The following is a 15408-nucleotide window of genomic DNA, read 5'->3' as shown; positions in this document are numbered from 1 at the left end:
CCTTCCTCAAAGCCTATTGCAAAACGTTGCACACCGTTGGGAGGAAGCATGATTCAACACAGAAACCATCGTAAAATGCCGATTGAACGTGCCCCAGGTGTCATCGCATCCAATTAGACGGCAAGCCTGGGATGTAGCAGTTCTACTTCTGCATTAGAAGATAAAAGCCTGGGGAGGTGGCTGCTGATGAACAGTACTACCTGCACATTGCGCCTATATCCGTAAAATACCGCTCGAGTAATTAACCTGAATTGTGTTAGTTAATTGTCTTGGACGCATGGTGCCCGGAGGCGACAGTCTTTGTCATCGGTGCCTAGAACCAGCCGTATCAAGCTAGATGTTTTTTTTTTTTTTTAAAGAATGCAAGTTACTTGGATAAGAACATCTGCTAAATACCTAACATGTAAAAATGCACATCACGTGTCATGCACAGATTGAAAAAGCACTGACATCCAAAGTCCAAGCCTCGGCCAGGTTCCTAATTTAATCAATCGTGTTTGGTGATCCTTTGGAGAACTTCAAGCCTATTGGAATTTTTCGGAAAATCTGATGTGTCAGTCCTACTCTAATAACACATCCTTTTAGAAATAACTTGTTAAACTTCCATTTCACATTTTGTGAAGTATGACGTTTCACGAAGTTAGCTTACAGAAAGAGGTGCAAACAAGTGTGCGTGAATACGTAAACGAAGATTTTAAAACTGGCCGCACCTACGACCGCGAAGGTGGGTGTGCGCATGTCAGGAGGCGAATGCGGTACTGAAAACAAGGATCGCTGGAGAGACAAGGCGGTGAGCCGGTCAGACCAAACATTCCACCGTTGAACGAAAAATACATCTTAGCCAGTTCAAGGTGAGTGTCACACCAAGCTAATTAAATAGAGGAGATACAATAGGGTAAGGCGGGCTTTATTTTACTCCCAACTGTGGTTCTGTATCTGAGAACTTGAATGGTAAAAATGACGATGTGGCTGTATTTTGCGTCTCCTTTCAGTGTCTCAAAATGGCCGCCAGGTTGTTGGCGCTGCAGTTTGCTTTTGGATAACTCGCTAACGTTAGCTAGTTAGCTGTCGTAATTATATAGCAGGTAAACGTTAGTTGGCTAACTCATCTAATGACGTACGCAAAAAAAGACAATGTGCGGGAATTGTTTGTCTTTTTATAGCCGCGAGTGGATGTCAGTTGACTTCGATAGGCTGGAGGAGTTAACGCCCAAATCGATGATCGAACTTAATTGTAGCCTAGTTAACGTTAGTTGGCTAACCGCAAGCTCGTTAGTTGAATTGATTTTGTATATTTTAACGTTTCCAATATAGTTGCACCTGCTAGTATTTTGATTAAGTTATGTTTTAAAGTAAGTGTCTTGTCTGCCATTTTATGAAATTGATACAGCGTATCATAAATAATCAACGCTACCGTTGTTAGCTAGGTCGTGGCTGACCAAATGTAGGTCAGTATTTTTCAAACAGTGGTTGAATCTGAGCGTTAGCTACCATTGTACCGCTGCCAGCTAACGTTCGCCAAGTTAGCTAGACTAACGATTAATTAACTATTAAGTGTGTTTGGTTTAAATAATTTTGCCAGCTATAGTTGGCTAGCTACGTAACGTTATCCTAAAGCAGTACGCATAGCTAGATCTAACTTGGCTAAATTAATGCCATTTGTAGCTATGTTTAAATATCGCCAGGCAAGTTACCCCGCTAGCTAACGTTAGCTAACTTCAATGTTGTATTTTTCTAATTGCCTAGGCTGGCGCTAGCTACCAAGTTAAGTTCATATTCAGACACGTTAGCTAGACAGTTTGTGAGTCTATGCTGCATGTTGGCCGCTAACACAAGCAAATTAATAGCCCTTAGCTATGCACTGAATGTATAGAGAGCTAGTTTTTCGTTTTATCGAGTTGTCTCAGGCTATCTAGCAGCTATCCATTATGGCAGCCGGTGGAATGGTCTAAAGGGCTCAAGCACTAGGCCAAGTTAGCCTAGCTAAAGCGTAACAGATAGCTAGTTAGGCTAGCCAACTTATAGCAGCTGAGCTGGTGGCTGTGAGATTTGTGACGTCAACTTTAGCTAGTCAGGCAACTAACGCTGCTAGCTCCAAGTTAGTTACTTCGCTTTTGTTCAAGCGAACAACCTTCAATTAATCTACGTTAACAGTTAACTGTTCGTCGAATAAATTAGGCTAGCGAAAGCAGTAAGTTACCCCGTAGATGCACAATGATTAGTAAACACGTGTTCGTCATCTCGCTAGAACTAGTTGGCCTAGCTCGTTAACTAAGTTAGTCTAACAAAATAACGCCAGTTCACCAAGAGCAGTTTGATGTTTCAAGGTCGAGAAATGACGACGAATGACTGCATTTTCGAACAGCTTTCCCGTCGGTTTCCATACCCTAGCTATAGGTCAGCAGTAATCGTGGTTAGCTACGTAGCCATCGTATTTGTAATACAGCGTTAAACGGAGGATCTATGCCATTCACTGCCTTGTCGCAATGTGAGGTGTGTAACGATAAGTGATTTGAAAGCATAATTGGCTTTGATTAGGTTGGTCATGGCCCCAACTCCGCTCCTCGATTTGTTGGTTGAAAATCGGCATGATCTCATTCAACGGTCTTCGTGTCTTATCGGGAGTAGGAGGAGCCCTGCTGCGTTCCCTGCAGGCCCCTGCTACATTTCCTCCGTCTCCGCGTTTAGCGTTACTGTACAGCCGCTTTCTGCAGTTCAGTCGAAAGGAACTTGGCATCGTGATTTGGCAGCTTAAATTGAGCCATCTTCTTTCTGTGCTGCCGAAGAAGCGCTGCATTCGTCCAGTGGTGATGTCATTTCTCTGACGGCAGGTGATGTCGGTCGTGGATGCTCTTGATGAAAGTGTGCAGTGTGGTGCTGATGGGGTGCAGAGCTGTCAGTTATGGCTGTCATACAGCCCCGGGGGCGGGGCCTTTGCAGTCAGCTGTTTGGCTTCTCTGATCTGCTGGCTGAGCTGCTGTCACTGGGACATGCATACATTGTAGGCAGCTCTGGGTTGGAACATCTGCTAAACGAAGGTAATGATGTTAGCTCTGAAGTAAACCACCAGGTAGGCTGTTGTCTTTTTGGGAACCATAGTCCTCCGGCCCGTGACCACATTATAAGTTATGGTGCCCTGGGCCCTGGGTGCATCCCTGGCGGGCTGTGGCCGGGCAGAGCCGCTCGGCAGGGGCGTCAGGTCCATCCGGCAGTAACGGGTGGTTGAAACTAGCGATGTGACAAATCATCAGCTTTTGTAACCGGTTACCATCCCATTTATAAAAAAAATAAATAAAAAAAACGGGTAACCGGTTAACTGATACTGCTTATGACGGCTTGGGGTCGTATCTTTTAATTTTTAAATTTTTTACTGAATTACTGAGAAATTTAATTGCATTTTCAAACTTTATTTTGGGCGATTTCAGTGGTTAAATGTCAACATTGTAAGTCCAATAATGGTAAGTCAGCCTAATTGCCAAATTAAATATTTACATTGCCATTGTGCAGTGCAACTTCATAGTTGCAGAAATCCTTATAGTTTACGTGTAATTTTTTTAAATGTATTGGTTAAAATTATAATTCTTAATGTTTTCATCCCTCTTCCCTATGGCTTCTGCCTGATGGACTTGATGGCATGCAATCTGTAAATATGCTGCTGTGAACAACTTTGTTACCGACCAGGTTGTGCACTCAAAATTCCGTGGTCACACATTATTTGGCTGATCGACAAAACACCAGGTATATTTTACCATAGGCGACTGGTCTAAGGATTTTACTTTCCTGCCAATACAGGCCTCTACAATTTGATATATTTTTATGTAAGTTAACTTGCATTTTATGTAGCGTGGGACAATCTGGTATTAACGTGTCCACTTTTCATTGAAAGCGGGGAATTTTCTCTTTCAATATCCGATGGATAAATAGCCGAATGATAATGTATTGCTTTATTTTTATGTAGATCTAGCGCATAGTGGTAAGCAAAGTTCAGTTTGCCATTAGTTTGAATTCACGTGTCAATGAATAAACACGGATGAAGAAGCGCCATAGAATAAGCCATAAGTGAACTAACATCTACAGATTTAAAATGCACAAAAATTAAATTGTTTTTTTAATTTTTGTGCATTTTAAATCTGTAGATGTTAGTTCACTTATGGCTTATTCTATGGCGCTTCTTCATCCGTGTTTATTCATTGACACGTGAATTCAAACTAATGGCAAACTGAACTTTGCTTACCACTATGCGCTAGATCTACATAAAAATAAAGCAATACATTATCATTCGGCTATTTATCCATTCCAGTGTTTGCATTCAGCCCTCTGAAATGGCCGCCGATTGCTTGTGTACAGAGTATTGTAATATTTTATGCAACATTTGTCCAATAATGTATTGCTTTGTTACACTTGTGGTACAGCATAGTGGAGAGCTACATTCAGTTTGCGGGTAGCCTTAAGTCAACCAACAGCTGCAGAGATAATACCTCTAATAATAACTCTAATACTGTAGCATTAATTTCAAGTGGCGTTTGCATTTTTAACCCCCTGAAATGGCCAGATTGCTTGTTCAAACTACTGAAGCTTGTCGATTACCAGTTTAGAATAGTTTAGAACCGCAATAATATGCTTAGTGATGAACATGCATCTACTGAGCTTACGGTTAGCACTTATCAATTTTTTGTAACCGTTTACAAATCAGTTTCCGTTAACCGGTTAACTGTTTAACCGTTCACACCCCTAGTTCAAACCCGATGTGCAGGAAAGCAGTGTCAGGGTTGGGTGTCACAGCGGCTGTGGGATGCTTCATGGTCTCTGTCTCTCTGACTCCGCCTCTCCATACAGATGTGTTGAAGCCCTGTGGGTGAGACTGCAGGTGGTTGTCTGAAGCTGAGCTTCTGCAGGTAGTGCTGGGTCCCTGAAACTGACGCCTTCTCCTCTCCCTGCTGCACCATGGTGCTGTCTCAGAGACAGCGCGACGAACTGTGAGTCACCAATCACCCCTCCCCCATGAACCTGTCCTGTCTCTGTCTGTCTCTGTCTGTCTCTGTCTGTCTCTGTCTGTCTCTGTCTGTCTCTGTCTGTCTCTGTCTGTCTCTGTCTGTCTCTGTCTGTCTCTGTCTGTCTCTGTCTGTCTCTGTCTGTCTCTGTCTCTCTCTGTCTCTCTCTGTCTGTCTCTGTCTGTCTCTGTCTGTCTCTGTCTCTCTCTGTCTGTCTGTCTCTCTCTCTCTGTCTGTCTGTCTGTCTGTCTGTCTGTCTCTCTCTCTGTCTCTCTCTGTCTGTCTGTCTCTCTGTCTGTCTCTCTCTGTCTGTCTGTCTCTCTGTCTGTCTGTCTCTGTCTGTCTCTTCTGACTGAATCCTGCCCACATGTTTCTCAGGGAGCTCTTTATCTTGTGTGCCTGTGAGTTTGTATCCATGGAAACCAAAACACCGTCTTGCTCACTCAGCATCTGTCTGTATTTGTTCTTGTTCAATACACACTACCCACTGAGCTCTATCTGCAGTACAATACACGCTACCCACTGAGCTCTATCTGCAGTACAATACACACTACCCACAGAGCTCTATCTGCAGTACAATACACACTACCCACATAGCTCTATCTGCAGTACAATACACACTACCCACAGAGCTCTATCTGCAGTACAATACACACTACCCACAGAGCTCTATCTGCAGTACAATGCACACTACCCACAGAGCTCTATCTGCAGTACAATACACACTACCCACAGAGCTCTATCTGCAGTACAATACACACTACCCACTGAGCTCTATCTGCAGTACAATACACACTACCCACAGAGCTCTATCTGCAGTACAATACACACTACCCACAGAGCTCTATCTGCAGTACAATACACACTACCCACAGAGCTCTATCTGCAGTACAATACACACTACCCACAGAGCTCTATCTGCAGTACAATACACACTACCCACAGAGCTCTATCTGCAGTACAATACACACTACCCACAGAGCTCTATCTGCAGTACAATACACACTACCCACAGAGCTCTATCTGCAGTACAATACACACTACCCACAGAGCTCTATCTGCAGTACAATACACACTACCCACTGAGCTCTATCTGCAGTACAATACACACTACCCACAGAGCTCTATCTGCAGTACAATACACACTACCCACAGAGCTCTATCTGCAGTACAATACACACTACCCACAGAGCTCTATCTGCAGTACAATACACACTACCCACAGAGCTCTATCTGCAGTACAATACACACTACCCACAGAGCTCTATCTGCAGTACAATACACACTACCCACAGAGCTCTATCTGCAGTACAATACACACTACCCACAGAGCTCTATCTGCAGTACAATACACACTACCCACAGAGCTCTATCTGCAGTACAATACACACTACCCACAGAGCTCTATCTGCAGTACAATACACACTACCCACAGAGCTCTATCTGCAGTACAATACACACTACCCACAGAGCTCTATCTGCAGTACAATACACACTACCCACAGAGCGCTATCTGCAGTACAATACACACTACCCACAGAGCGCTATATCTGCAGTGCAGAAGGGGTGTTTGTGCAGTGGCATTAGCAGTACAGCTGTGTTTCCGCACTTGAGTGGTGTGAGGGTGTTCTGCTGGGAGTGGCGCCGTTTCAGACTGCTGTTTTTCAGTGATGGGGGTAATCAGTCTCTTGAATCGGGAAGTAATTAACTTCTTTCGTCTTCCAGGAACCGTGCGATAGCGGACTATCTCCGCTCTAACGGCTATGAAGAGGCTTACTCCGTCTTTAAGAAGGAATCTGAGATGGACATGGTAAGTGTCTATAGTTCTGGGGCTTTGTGCCTTATCTGTGCCAGATGGATACAGATCAGCTTGCAGACATGGTTTGTCTGTGGTGAATCTGTGTGAACAAAGGGCCTTTCTTTGCAGAGTGTAGATGCCTACCTGTGACTGTGTCTGTCACTCAGCTCTTGACTCCTCAGGAAGGGAGATGTGAGTGTGTTTGTGCTCACACGTGTGTGCAAATGTGTGTGTGAATGCGTGAGTGCATGCGTGTGCGCAGAATGGTCACAGTTAGTTTTTTTTCTTTTCTTTTTTTTTAAATTATTTTTTTGCATTTTACAATTAATTCTCATTGTTTCATTTTGGTCTCCCTCCAGAATGAAGAATTGGATAAGAAATATGCTGGACTTTTAGAGAAGAAATGGACCTCAGTCATCAGATTACAGAAGAAGGTAAGGGAAATGTTCCTTTCTCTCTGATCTCACAGGGAAATGTCCTCTCAGTGTGTACTTTCACTCAGTTATACTTTGTTTTGTGGATTCTTTGCTGTAGCATTGCAGCCCTGGCTTAAGAGTCGCTATGTTTTCTGCCTTCTCAGGCGATGGAGTTGGAATCCAAGCTAAATGAAGCGAAAGAGGAGATCACTTCGGGGGGGCCCATCGGGCAGAGGAGGGACCCTAAGGAGTGGATCCCCCGCCCCCCGGAGAAGTACGCCCTCAGCGGCCACCGCAGCCCCGTCACGCGCGTCATCTTCCACCCCGTCTTCAGCGTCATGGTGTCTGCCTCCGAGGATGCCACCATAAAGGCAAGAGAGAGAGAGAGAGAGAGAGAGAGTGTGTGTGTGTGTGTGTGTCTGCCTCCGCCTCCGAGGATGCCACCATAAAGGCAAGAGCCCGTGTGCGCGTGTGCGTGTGTGCGCGTGTGTGTCTGCCTCCGAGGATGCCACCATAAAGGTGCGTGCGTGCGCCGTCTGCCTCTCTGTCTGTGCGCCGTCTGCCTCTCTGTCTGTGCGCCGTCTGCCTCTCTGTCTGTGCGCCGTCTGCCTCTCTGTCTGTGCGCCGTCTGCCTCTCTGTCTGTGCGCCGTCTGCCTCTCTGTCTGTGCGCCGTCTGCCTCTCTGTCTGTGCGCCGTCTGCCTCTCTGTCTGTGCGCCGTCTGCCTCTCTGTCTGTGCGCCGTCTGCCTCTCTGTCTGTGCGCCGTCTGCCTCTCTGTCTGTGCGCCGTCTGCCTCTCTGTCTGTGCGCCGTCTGCCTCTCTGTCTGTGCGCCGTCTGCCTCTCTGTCTGTGCGCCGTCTGCCTCTCTGTCTGTGCGCCGTCTGCCTCTCTGTCTGTGCGCCGTCTGCCTCTCTGTCTGTGCGCCGTCTGCCTCTCTGTCTGTGCGCCGTCTGCCTCTCTGTCTGTGCGCCGTCTGCCTCTCTGTCTGTGCGCCGTCTGCCTCTCTGTCTGTGCGCCGTCTGCCTCTCTGCGTCTGTGCGCCGTCTGCCTCTCTGTCTGTGCGCCGTCTGCCTCTCTGCGTCTGTGCGCCGTCTGCCTCTCTGTCTGTGCGCCGTCTGCCTCTCTGCGTCTGTGCGCCGTCTGCCTCTCTGTCTGTGCGCCGTCTGCCTCTCTGTCTGTGCGCCGTCTGCCTCTCTGTCTGTGCGCCGTCTGCCTCTCTGTCTGTGCGCCGTCTGCCTCTCTGTCTGTGCGCCGTCTGCCTCTCTGCGTCTGTGCGCCGTCTGCCTCTCTGCGTCTGTGCGCCGTCTGCCTCTCTGCGTCTGTGCGCCGTCTGCCTCTCTGCGTCTGTGCGCCGTCTGCCTCTCTGCGTCTGTGCGCCGTCTGCCTCTCTGCGTCTGTGCGCCGTCTGCCTCTCTGCGTCTGTGCGCCGTCTGCCTCTCTGCGTCTGTGCGCCGTCTGCCTCTCTGCGTCTGTGCGCCGTCTGCCTCTCTGCGTCTGTGCGCCGTCTGCCTCTCTGCGTCTGTGCGCCGTCTGCCTCTCTGCGTCTGTGCGTGCCGTCTGCCTCTCTGCGTCTGTGCGTGCCGTCTGCCTCTCTGCGTCTGTGCGTGCCGTCTGCCTCTCTGCGTCTGTGCGTGCCGTCTGCCTCTCTGCGTCTGTGCGTGCCGTCTGCCTCTCTGCGTCTGTGCGTGCCGTCTGCCTCTCTGCGTCTGTGCGTGCCGTCTGCCTCTCTGCGTCTGTGCGTGCCGTCTGCCTCTCTGCGTCTGTGCGTGCCGTCTGCCTCTCTGCGTCTGTGCGTGCCGTCTGCCTCTCTGCGTCTGTGCGTGCCGTCTGCCTCTCTGCGTCTGTGCGTGCCGTCTGCCTCTCTGCGTCTGTGCGTGCCGTCTGCCTCTCTGCGTCTGTGCGTGCCGTCTGCCTCTCTGCGTCTGTGCGTGCCGTCTGCCTCTCTGCGTCTGTGCGTGCCGTCTGCCTCTCTGCGTCTGTGCGTGCCGTCTGCCTCTCTGCGTCTGTGCGTGCCGTCTGCCTCTCTGCGTCTGTGCGTGCCGTCTGCCTCTCTGCGTCTGTGCGTGCCGTCTGCCTCTCTGCGTCTGTGCGTGCCGTCTGCCTCTCTGCGTCTGTGCGTGCCGTCTGCCTCTCTGCGTCTGTGCGTGCCGTCTGCCTCTCTGCGTCTGTGCGTGCCGTCTGCCTCTCTGCGTCTGTGCGTGCCGTCTGCCTCTCTGCGTCTGTGCGTGCCGTCTGCCTCTCTGCGTCTGTGCGTGCCGTCTGCCTCTCTGCGTCTGTGCGTGCCGTCTGCCTCTCTGCGTCTGTGCGTGCCGTCTGCCTCTCTGCGTCTGTGCGTGCCGTCTGCCTCTGCGTGAGTAGTGAGTATTTGGTGTGCTCAAGTGATGTGTAGTATTATTTGGGGTGCAGTGCTAACTCTCCTCTCTCCCCCAGGTGTGGGGCTATGAGACTGGTGCAGTGTTATTGGGGTGCAGTGCTAACTCCTCTCTCCCCCAGGTGTGGGGCTATGAGACTGGTGCAGTGTTATTGGGGTGCAGTGCTAACTCCCCTCTCTCCCCCAGGTGTGGGGCTATGAGACTGGTGCAGTGTTATTGGGGTGCAGTGCTAACTCCCCTCTCTCCCCCAGGTGTGGGACTATGAGACGGGGGATTTTGAGCGGACACTGAAAGGGCACACAGACTCTGTACAGGACATCTCCTTTGACCACAGTGGCAAGCTGCTGGCCTCCTGCTCCGCTGACATGACCATCAAACTCTGGGACTTCCAGGGGTTCGAGTGCATCCGCACCATGCACGGTGAGGGGGTCAGGGGTCAGAGTGCATCCGCACCATGCACGGTGAGGGGGTCAGGGGTCAGAGTGCATCCGCACCATGCACGGTGAGGGGGTCAGGGGTCAGAGTGCTTCCGCACCATGCACAGTGAGCTCTCCCACTCTTTCTCTCTGTCTCCATGCAATAGGCAGGACCACACTATCAAAAATCACCCAATTTTAATTGTAATTTCAATTCCATGGAATTGTATTTTAATTACTGTGCTTTTTATTTTAGTGCATTCACTGCTGAAATCGGTTTGCAGAGGCAGTAACTCTGTCCTCTGGTCCTAGTATAAAGAATGCTCTAGGGTAGCATTTCCTTGAGTGAAACAGTGTCTGGTTTCTTGACATCTGGCTTTCTTCTGGAAGATGACAATTTTGTTTTACGCAATTTATTGTCAGGGCCCAGTTCTGCAGGTATTGCTCCAGCAGATCCAGGTGCTGCTGCAACCCTTCCTCTGTGGGGTGACTGCAGGGTGTGTGTGCAGATTTCCTTGTTTTGTGTCAGGGCAGTAGCTGCAGAATGTTCCAGTAACACCACCAACTCATTTGTATAAATATTGAATGAAGTCGGACTCAAGCTGCACCTCTCACCCCACGCCCTTGAGTGTTGTATTCAGTTATTTTTCTGCCAATTCTTACTGCACATTTGTTTTCCAAATACCTTGATTTGATATCATACATTCCCCCTACACCTGATTGTATAATTGTGTAATATAATCTACTGTGCCAAATGAAGTCAAATGCCTTTTGAAAATCAAGAAAAAGAAGCAATAAATCGGCTTTTTCTTTTGGTGGGAATTGTTTTCAATTGAGGATCTGTAGTATGATAATTTAGTTTAAAAAATAAATAAATAAAATGTATTTAGTTAATTAGGGAGGCCTGTGTTCAGTCATTAATAATACAGCAGGAACCTATCTGAGGTTACTGCTCACACTGCTCACACAGCTCCTCTCTTCAGCCCCTTTTCTCCAGACATCAGGAAAGCAGCCGGCTTGCAAAACCAGATTAACAGTTTTAGTAAAGCTTTCTGTGAATCGGGGCTGTTTATAATATCTGTCCGAATCAATTCAGCCCCACTTGCTTTTCCTTGTTTTGGTCTGTCGAGTGAATCTATCGATTATTTTTGTGATATTTCAAAATCTAGTGGGTTTTGGTAACTCTTAATGGTTCATTCTAATTGTTTTAGTTCCATTGGATATTCATTTCTTCATTGGATTGATTTTCTTGATAGAGGTTTTCAAAATAGTTCCTCCAGATATCTAAATATTTTTACGGGAATATCAGGAACTCCCAGAACTCTGAGGCCTCATTGACCGAACAGTTGGTATAAGTTTGTTGCCAACTCGGAGGGATTTTTTGGTTATTGGGGACTGGAGGGATCTGTATAAATTGGTGTACATTGCTCAATATAATGTAAAGTCTGAATCATCTGGTTTGCATGCAGCATTCATAAAATCTGATGAACCCAGTTGGTTTCATTTTCAACCCCTAATTATGATGTATTATGATGGTTAGTGTAATTTGAGTGCTCCATTAAATTTTGTTGACCTGTTTGAATTGTGAATTGTGACTTGTCCGTCTGGCTGCCCTCTCATTCTCAGATTTCTTATGCGCTTATGTGACCGGTCATTGCTGGTGTGTTGAAGCCTAAATGTGTGCATTTTCATTAGCGTTCTAAATGTGCATCTCTAAGTGAACACATTGAAGTTGTGTTTGTTACATTTGTCCCCATGTGCTTGTGTTGCAGGGCATGACCACAACGTGTCGTCTGTTGCCATCATGCCCAACGGAGACCACATAGTCTCTGCCTCCCGAGACAAAACCATCAAGATGTGGGAGGTAGCAACGGGGTGAGTGTGAGTTGCACCTGTGGGTGTGAGTACACCCTTGTCTCTCACCGAGCCCAGGAGCTGTCTGCTCTCAATTTTGAAGCAGTGGTTTGATTATGGGAAAAGACCCAATTGGTGTTGCAGTGTGTGGTTTGAGCTTGATAGCGTGTGGGGTGTGGGGTTGAGCTGGGTAGCGTGTGGGGTTGAGCTGGGTAGCGTGTGGGGTTGAGCTGGGTAGCGTGTGGGGTTGAGCTGGGTAGCGTGTGGGGTTGAGCTGGGTAGCGTGTGGGGTTGAGCTGGGTAGCGTGTGGGTTGAGCTCGGTAGCGTGTGGGTTGAGCTCGGTAGCGTGTGGGGTGAGCTCGGTAGCGTGTGGGGTTGAGCTGGGTAGCGTGTGGGGTTGAGCTGGGTAGCGTGTGGGGTGAGCTGGGTAGCGTGTGGGGTGAGCTGGGTAGCGTGTGGGGTGAGCTGGGTAGCGTGTGGGGTGAGCTGGGTAGCGTGTGGGGTGAGCTGGGTAGCGTGTGGGGTGAGCTGGGTAGCGTGTGGGGTGAGCTCGGTAGCGTGTGGGGTGTGGGTTGAGCTCGGGAGCGTGTGGGGTTGAGCTGGGTAGCGTGTGGGGTGTGGGTTGAGCTCGGGAGCGTGTGGGGTTGAGCTGGGTAGCGTGTGGGGTGTGGGTTGAGCTCGGGAGCGTGTGGGGTTGAGCTGGGTAGCGTGTGGGGTTGAGCTGGGTAGCACGTGGGGTGTGGGGTTGAGCTGGGTAGCGCGTGGGGTTGAGCTGGGTAGCGCGTGGGGTTGAGCTGGGTAGCGCGTGGGGTTGAGCTGGGTAGCGCGTGGGGTTGAGCTGGGTAGCGCGTGGGGTTGAGCTGGGTAGCGCGTGGGGTTGAGCTGGGTAGCGCGTGGGGTTGAGCTCGGTAGCGCGTGGGGTTGAGCTGGGTAGCGCGTGGGGTTGAGCTGGGTAGCGTGTGGGGTGAGCTCGGTAGCGTGTGGGGTGAGCTCGGTAGCGCGTGGGGTGAGCTTTGTAGCGCGTGGGGTGTGGTTTGAGCTGGGTAGCGTGTGGGGTTGAGCTCGGTAGCGTGTGGGGTGAGCTCGGTAGCATGTGGGGTGTGGGGTTTGTTTTGAGCGGGTTGTGGCCCTCTCCCCCTGCAGGTACTGTGTGAAGACGTTTGCGGGGCACAGGGAGTGGGTGCGCATGGTGCGGCCCAATCAGGACGGCTCCCTGCTGGCCAGCAGCTCCAACGACCAGACGGTGCGCGTGTGGGCCGTGGCCTCCAAGGAGTGCAAGGCGGAGCTGCGGGAGCACGAGCACGTGGTGGAGTGCGTGGCCTGGGCCCCCGACAGCGCCAATCAAACCATCCTGGAGAGCACGGGGTCAGAGGTCAGCTCCTCCCACACACTCTGCCCTGGTCCACCCTCCTGGGGTCAGATGTCTGTCCTCTCACACAGGGTGCATTTTCAGCGTTCTCTCCCCTCCCTCCCAGGTGAAGAAGAGCGGGAAACCTGGCCCCTTCCTGCTCTCAGGCTCCCGAGACAAAACCATCAAGATGTGGGACGTCAGCACGGGCATGTGCCTTATGACTCTGGTAAGTGTTGAGAGATGCTGGTCAGATCTCCAGGTGTTTTAAGTCCTGTATGTGTGTGAGACAGGTCAGATCTCCAGGTGTTAAGCCCTGTATGTGTGTATTCCAGGTGGGCCATGATAACTGGGTGCGTGGTGTGCTGGTTCACCCTGGAGGCCGGCTGGTGGTGAGCTGTGCTGACGATAAGACTTTACGGATCTGGGACTACAAGAACAAGCGCTGCATGAAGACGCTGTGTGCCCACGAGCACTTTGTCACCTCCCTGGGTAAGAGGGACTGGGGGTGTGTTAGATCTGGTGGGTCAAGTCTGTCTGTCTTGTCTGTCTGTCTGTGTGTCTGTGGTGTCTGTCTGTCTGTCTTGTCTGTCTGTCTTGTCTGTCTGTCTTGTCTGTCTGTCTTGTCTGTCTGTCTGTGGTGTGTGTCTGTCTGTCTGTCTGTGGTGTGTGTCTGTCTGTCTGTCTGTCTGTGGTGTGTGTCTGTCTGTCTGTCTGTCTGTGGTGTGTGTCTGTCTGTCTGTCTGTCTGTGGTGTGTCTCTGTCTGTCTGTGGTGTGTCTGTCTGTCTGTCTGTGGTGTGTCTCTGTCTGTCTGTCTGTCTGTCTGTCTGTCTCTGTCTGTGGTGTGTGTGTGTGTCTTTCTGTGGTGTGTGGTGTGTGTCTGTCTGTCTGTGGTGTGTCTGTCTGTCTGTCTGTCTGTCTGTCTGTGGTGTGTGTGTGTCTTTCTGTGGTGTGAGGGCACTCATTGTGTTTCTCTCTGCAGATTTCCACCGGTCAGCGCCCTACGTCGTCACCGGCAGTGTAGATCAGACTGTAAAAGTTTGGGAATGTCGCTGATCATCTCTGCAAGACCACGCCCCCCCTTCCGCTGGCTGCCCCCAGTCCCCATGGTTACGCCCATCAATCTGTTTAAAATAACTATCGTCCTTTTATGTAAATTATTCTGGATGTAGATTAAGCTATTAAATGTTACACAAAAAAAGTATTCTTGCATGGTGAATCAAATTGTATACTGTAAAACTGACATAATTTGTCTAGGAGTACCATCGGTTTAACCAGCCTGACCATTCGAGGCCCACGGCGATGATGTCACAGCGATGATGTCACCGCCAGGCACTAAACTTGATGACCGTGTCTTTCTCACGTGTTCCATTGCTCTGTATATATCTTTTTTTAATTTAGCATTTTGTTTCTGTTGATTGTGGTAGTCTGTGATGCCCCTTATATTGGGCTGCTGGCTCCTCCCTCTCGCTTCTCTGTCCAATCAGTCCAGCTGCACAGCCTGAACGCGTCTCAGTCCAAACCCAGCAGAGACTGGTCAGGATCTACTGGGGGAAAATAATTAGGATGAGTTTGGCTCGTCTTGGGGCCAGAGCGAGTTTGAAACTGGAAACAGTCGGGGCTGGTTGGGGGCGGGTTTGGCTCCTCTTTGGCCACAGAGCGAGTTTGAAATGGCGCCCCCTGGCTTTGTGTGAGTGCACTGCAGCCCTGCTGTGGCTCCGCCTGCTGCTACAGAGGGGGGAGGGGCCTGGTGCAGTGTGGGCGGAGTCCCGCCTCTCAGCAGCTGTTTGCCAGCGGATGTAACAGAATCCCTCAAAATACATTTCAGAAAATCTAGAACGAAGTGTGGCTGCTTGGACCCCTTATTAGCCGTATTACTTCCAGTGATTGGGCCCTCGGCCTGGGGCTTCTGCAGGCCGCCTGTGTTTATCGGTCTGTCTACATGTCTGATGTGTCCGTGGGGCTTTCCGCTGCGTAAGTGTTTGTGGCTCACTGCTGTCTTTGGAGAGTAGCTGGCAGGTTATACAAATGTACATTCCATTATATGATGTGGCAAAGCTGCTATTTATTGGGTCTTCACAATGTATAAGTTAGCGATGAGCTAGATCGCTGGGGATTAGTGGACTATTAGCGATATGGTAGCTCACTGGGGTTTTGTGAACCTGAGCTAATTTGATGGGGCTTACTGGGTTACATGTGCTAAGCTAGCTT

General features: G+C 49.7%; 1 protein-coding gene across 4 annotated transcripts; it reads left to right on the top strand.

Annotated features, from left to right (window-relative positions):
* The first annotated feature begins 205 nt into the window (after nucleotides 1-205).
* pafah1b1a (platelet-activating factor acetylhydrolase 1b, regulatory subunit 1a) lies at nucleotides 206-14401 on the top strand. Of its 4 annotated transcripts, none has more exons than XM_061216930.1 (11): nucleotides 206-851; nucleotides 4837-4976; nucleotides 6717-6801; nucleotides 7149-7223; nucleotides 7370-7576; nucleotides 9829-9997; nucleotides 11766-11868; nucleotides 12992-13220; nucleotides 13324-13425; nucleotides 13532-13688; nucleotides 14180-14401. In XM_061216930.1, the coding sequence occupies exons 2-11, from the start codon at nucleotides 4945-4947 to the stop codon at nucleotides 14251-14253; spliced, it is 1233 nt and encodes a 410-aa protein (XP_061072914.1). In that variant the 5' UTR covers nucleotides 206-851; nucleotides 4837-4944; the 3' UTR covers nucleotides 14254-14401. The 4 variants fall into 4 exon arrangements, with proteins under 4 accessions (XP_061072914.1, XP_061072915.1, XP_061072917.1 ...); XM_061216931.1 differs by lacking the exon at nucleotides 206-851 and adding an exon at nucleotides 1061-1085; XM_061216933.1 differs by lacking the exon at nucleotides 206-851 and adding an exon at nucleotides 1330-1448.
* Nucleotides 14402-15408: the final 1007 nt, after the last annotated feature.

The sequence above is a fragment of the Conger conger genome, chromosome 13 (assembly GCF_963514075.1).
Source record: "Conger conger chromosome 13, fConCon1.1, whole genome shotgun sequence".
In the NCBI taxonomy this organism is placed as follows: domain Eukaryota; kingdom Metazoa; phylum Chordata; class Actinopteri; order Anguilliformes; family Congridae; genus Conger; species Conger conger.
This window is presented reverse-complemented; position numbering and strand designations above follow the sequence as displayed.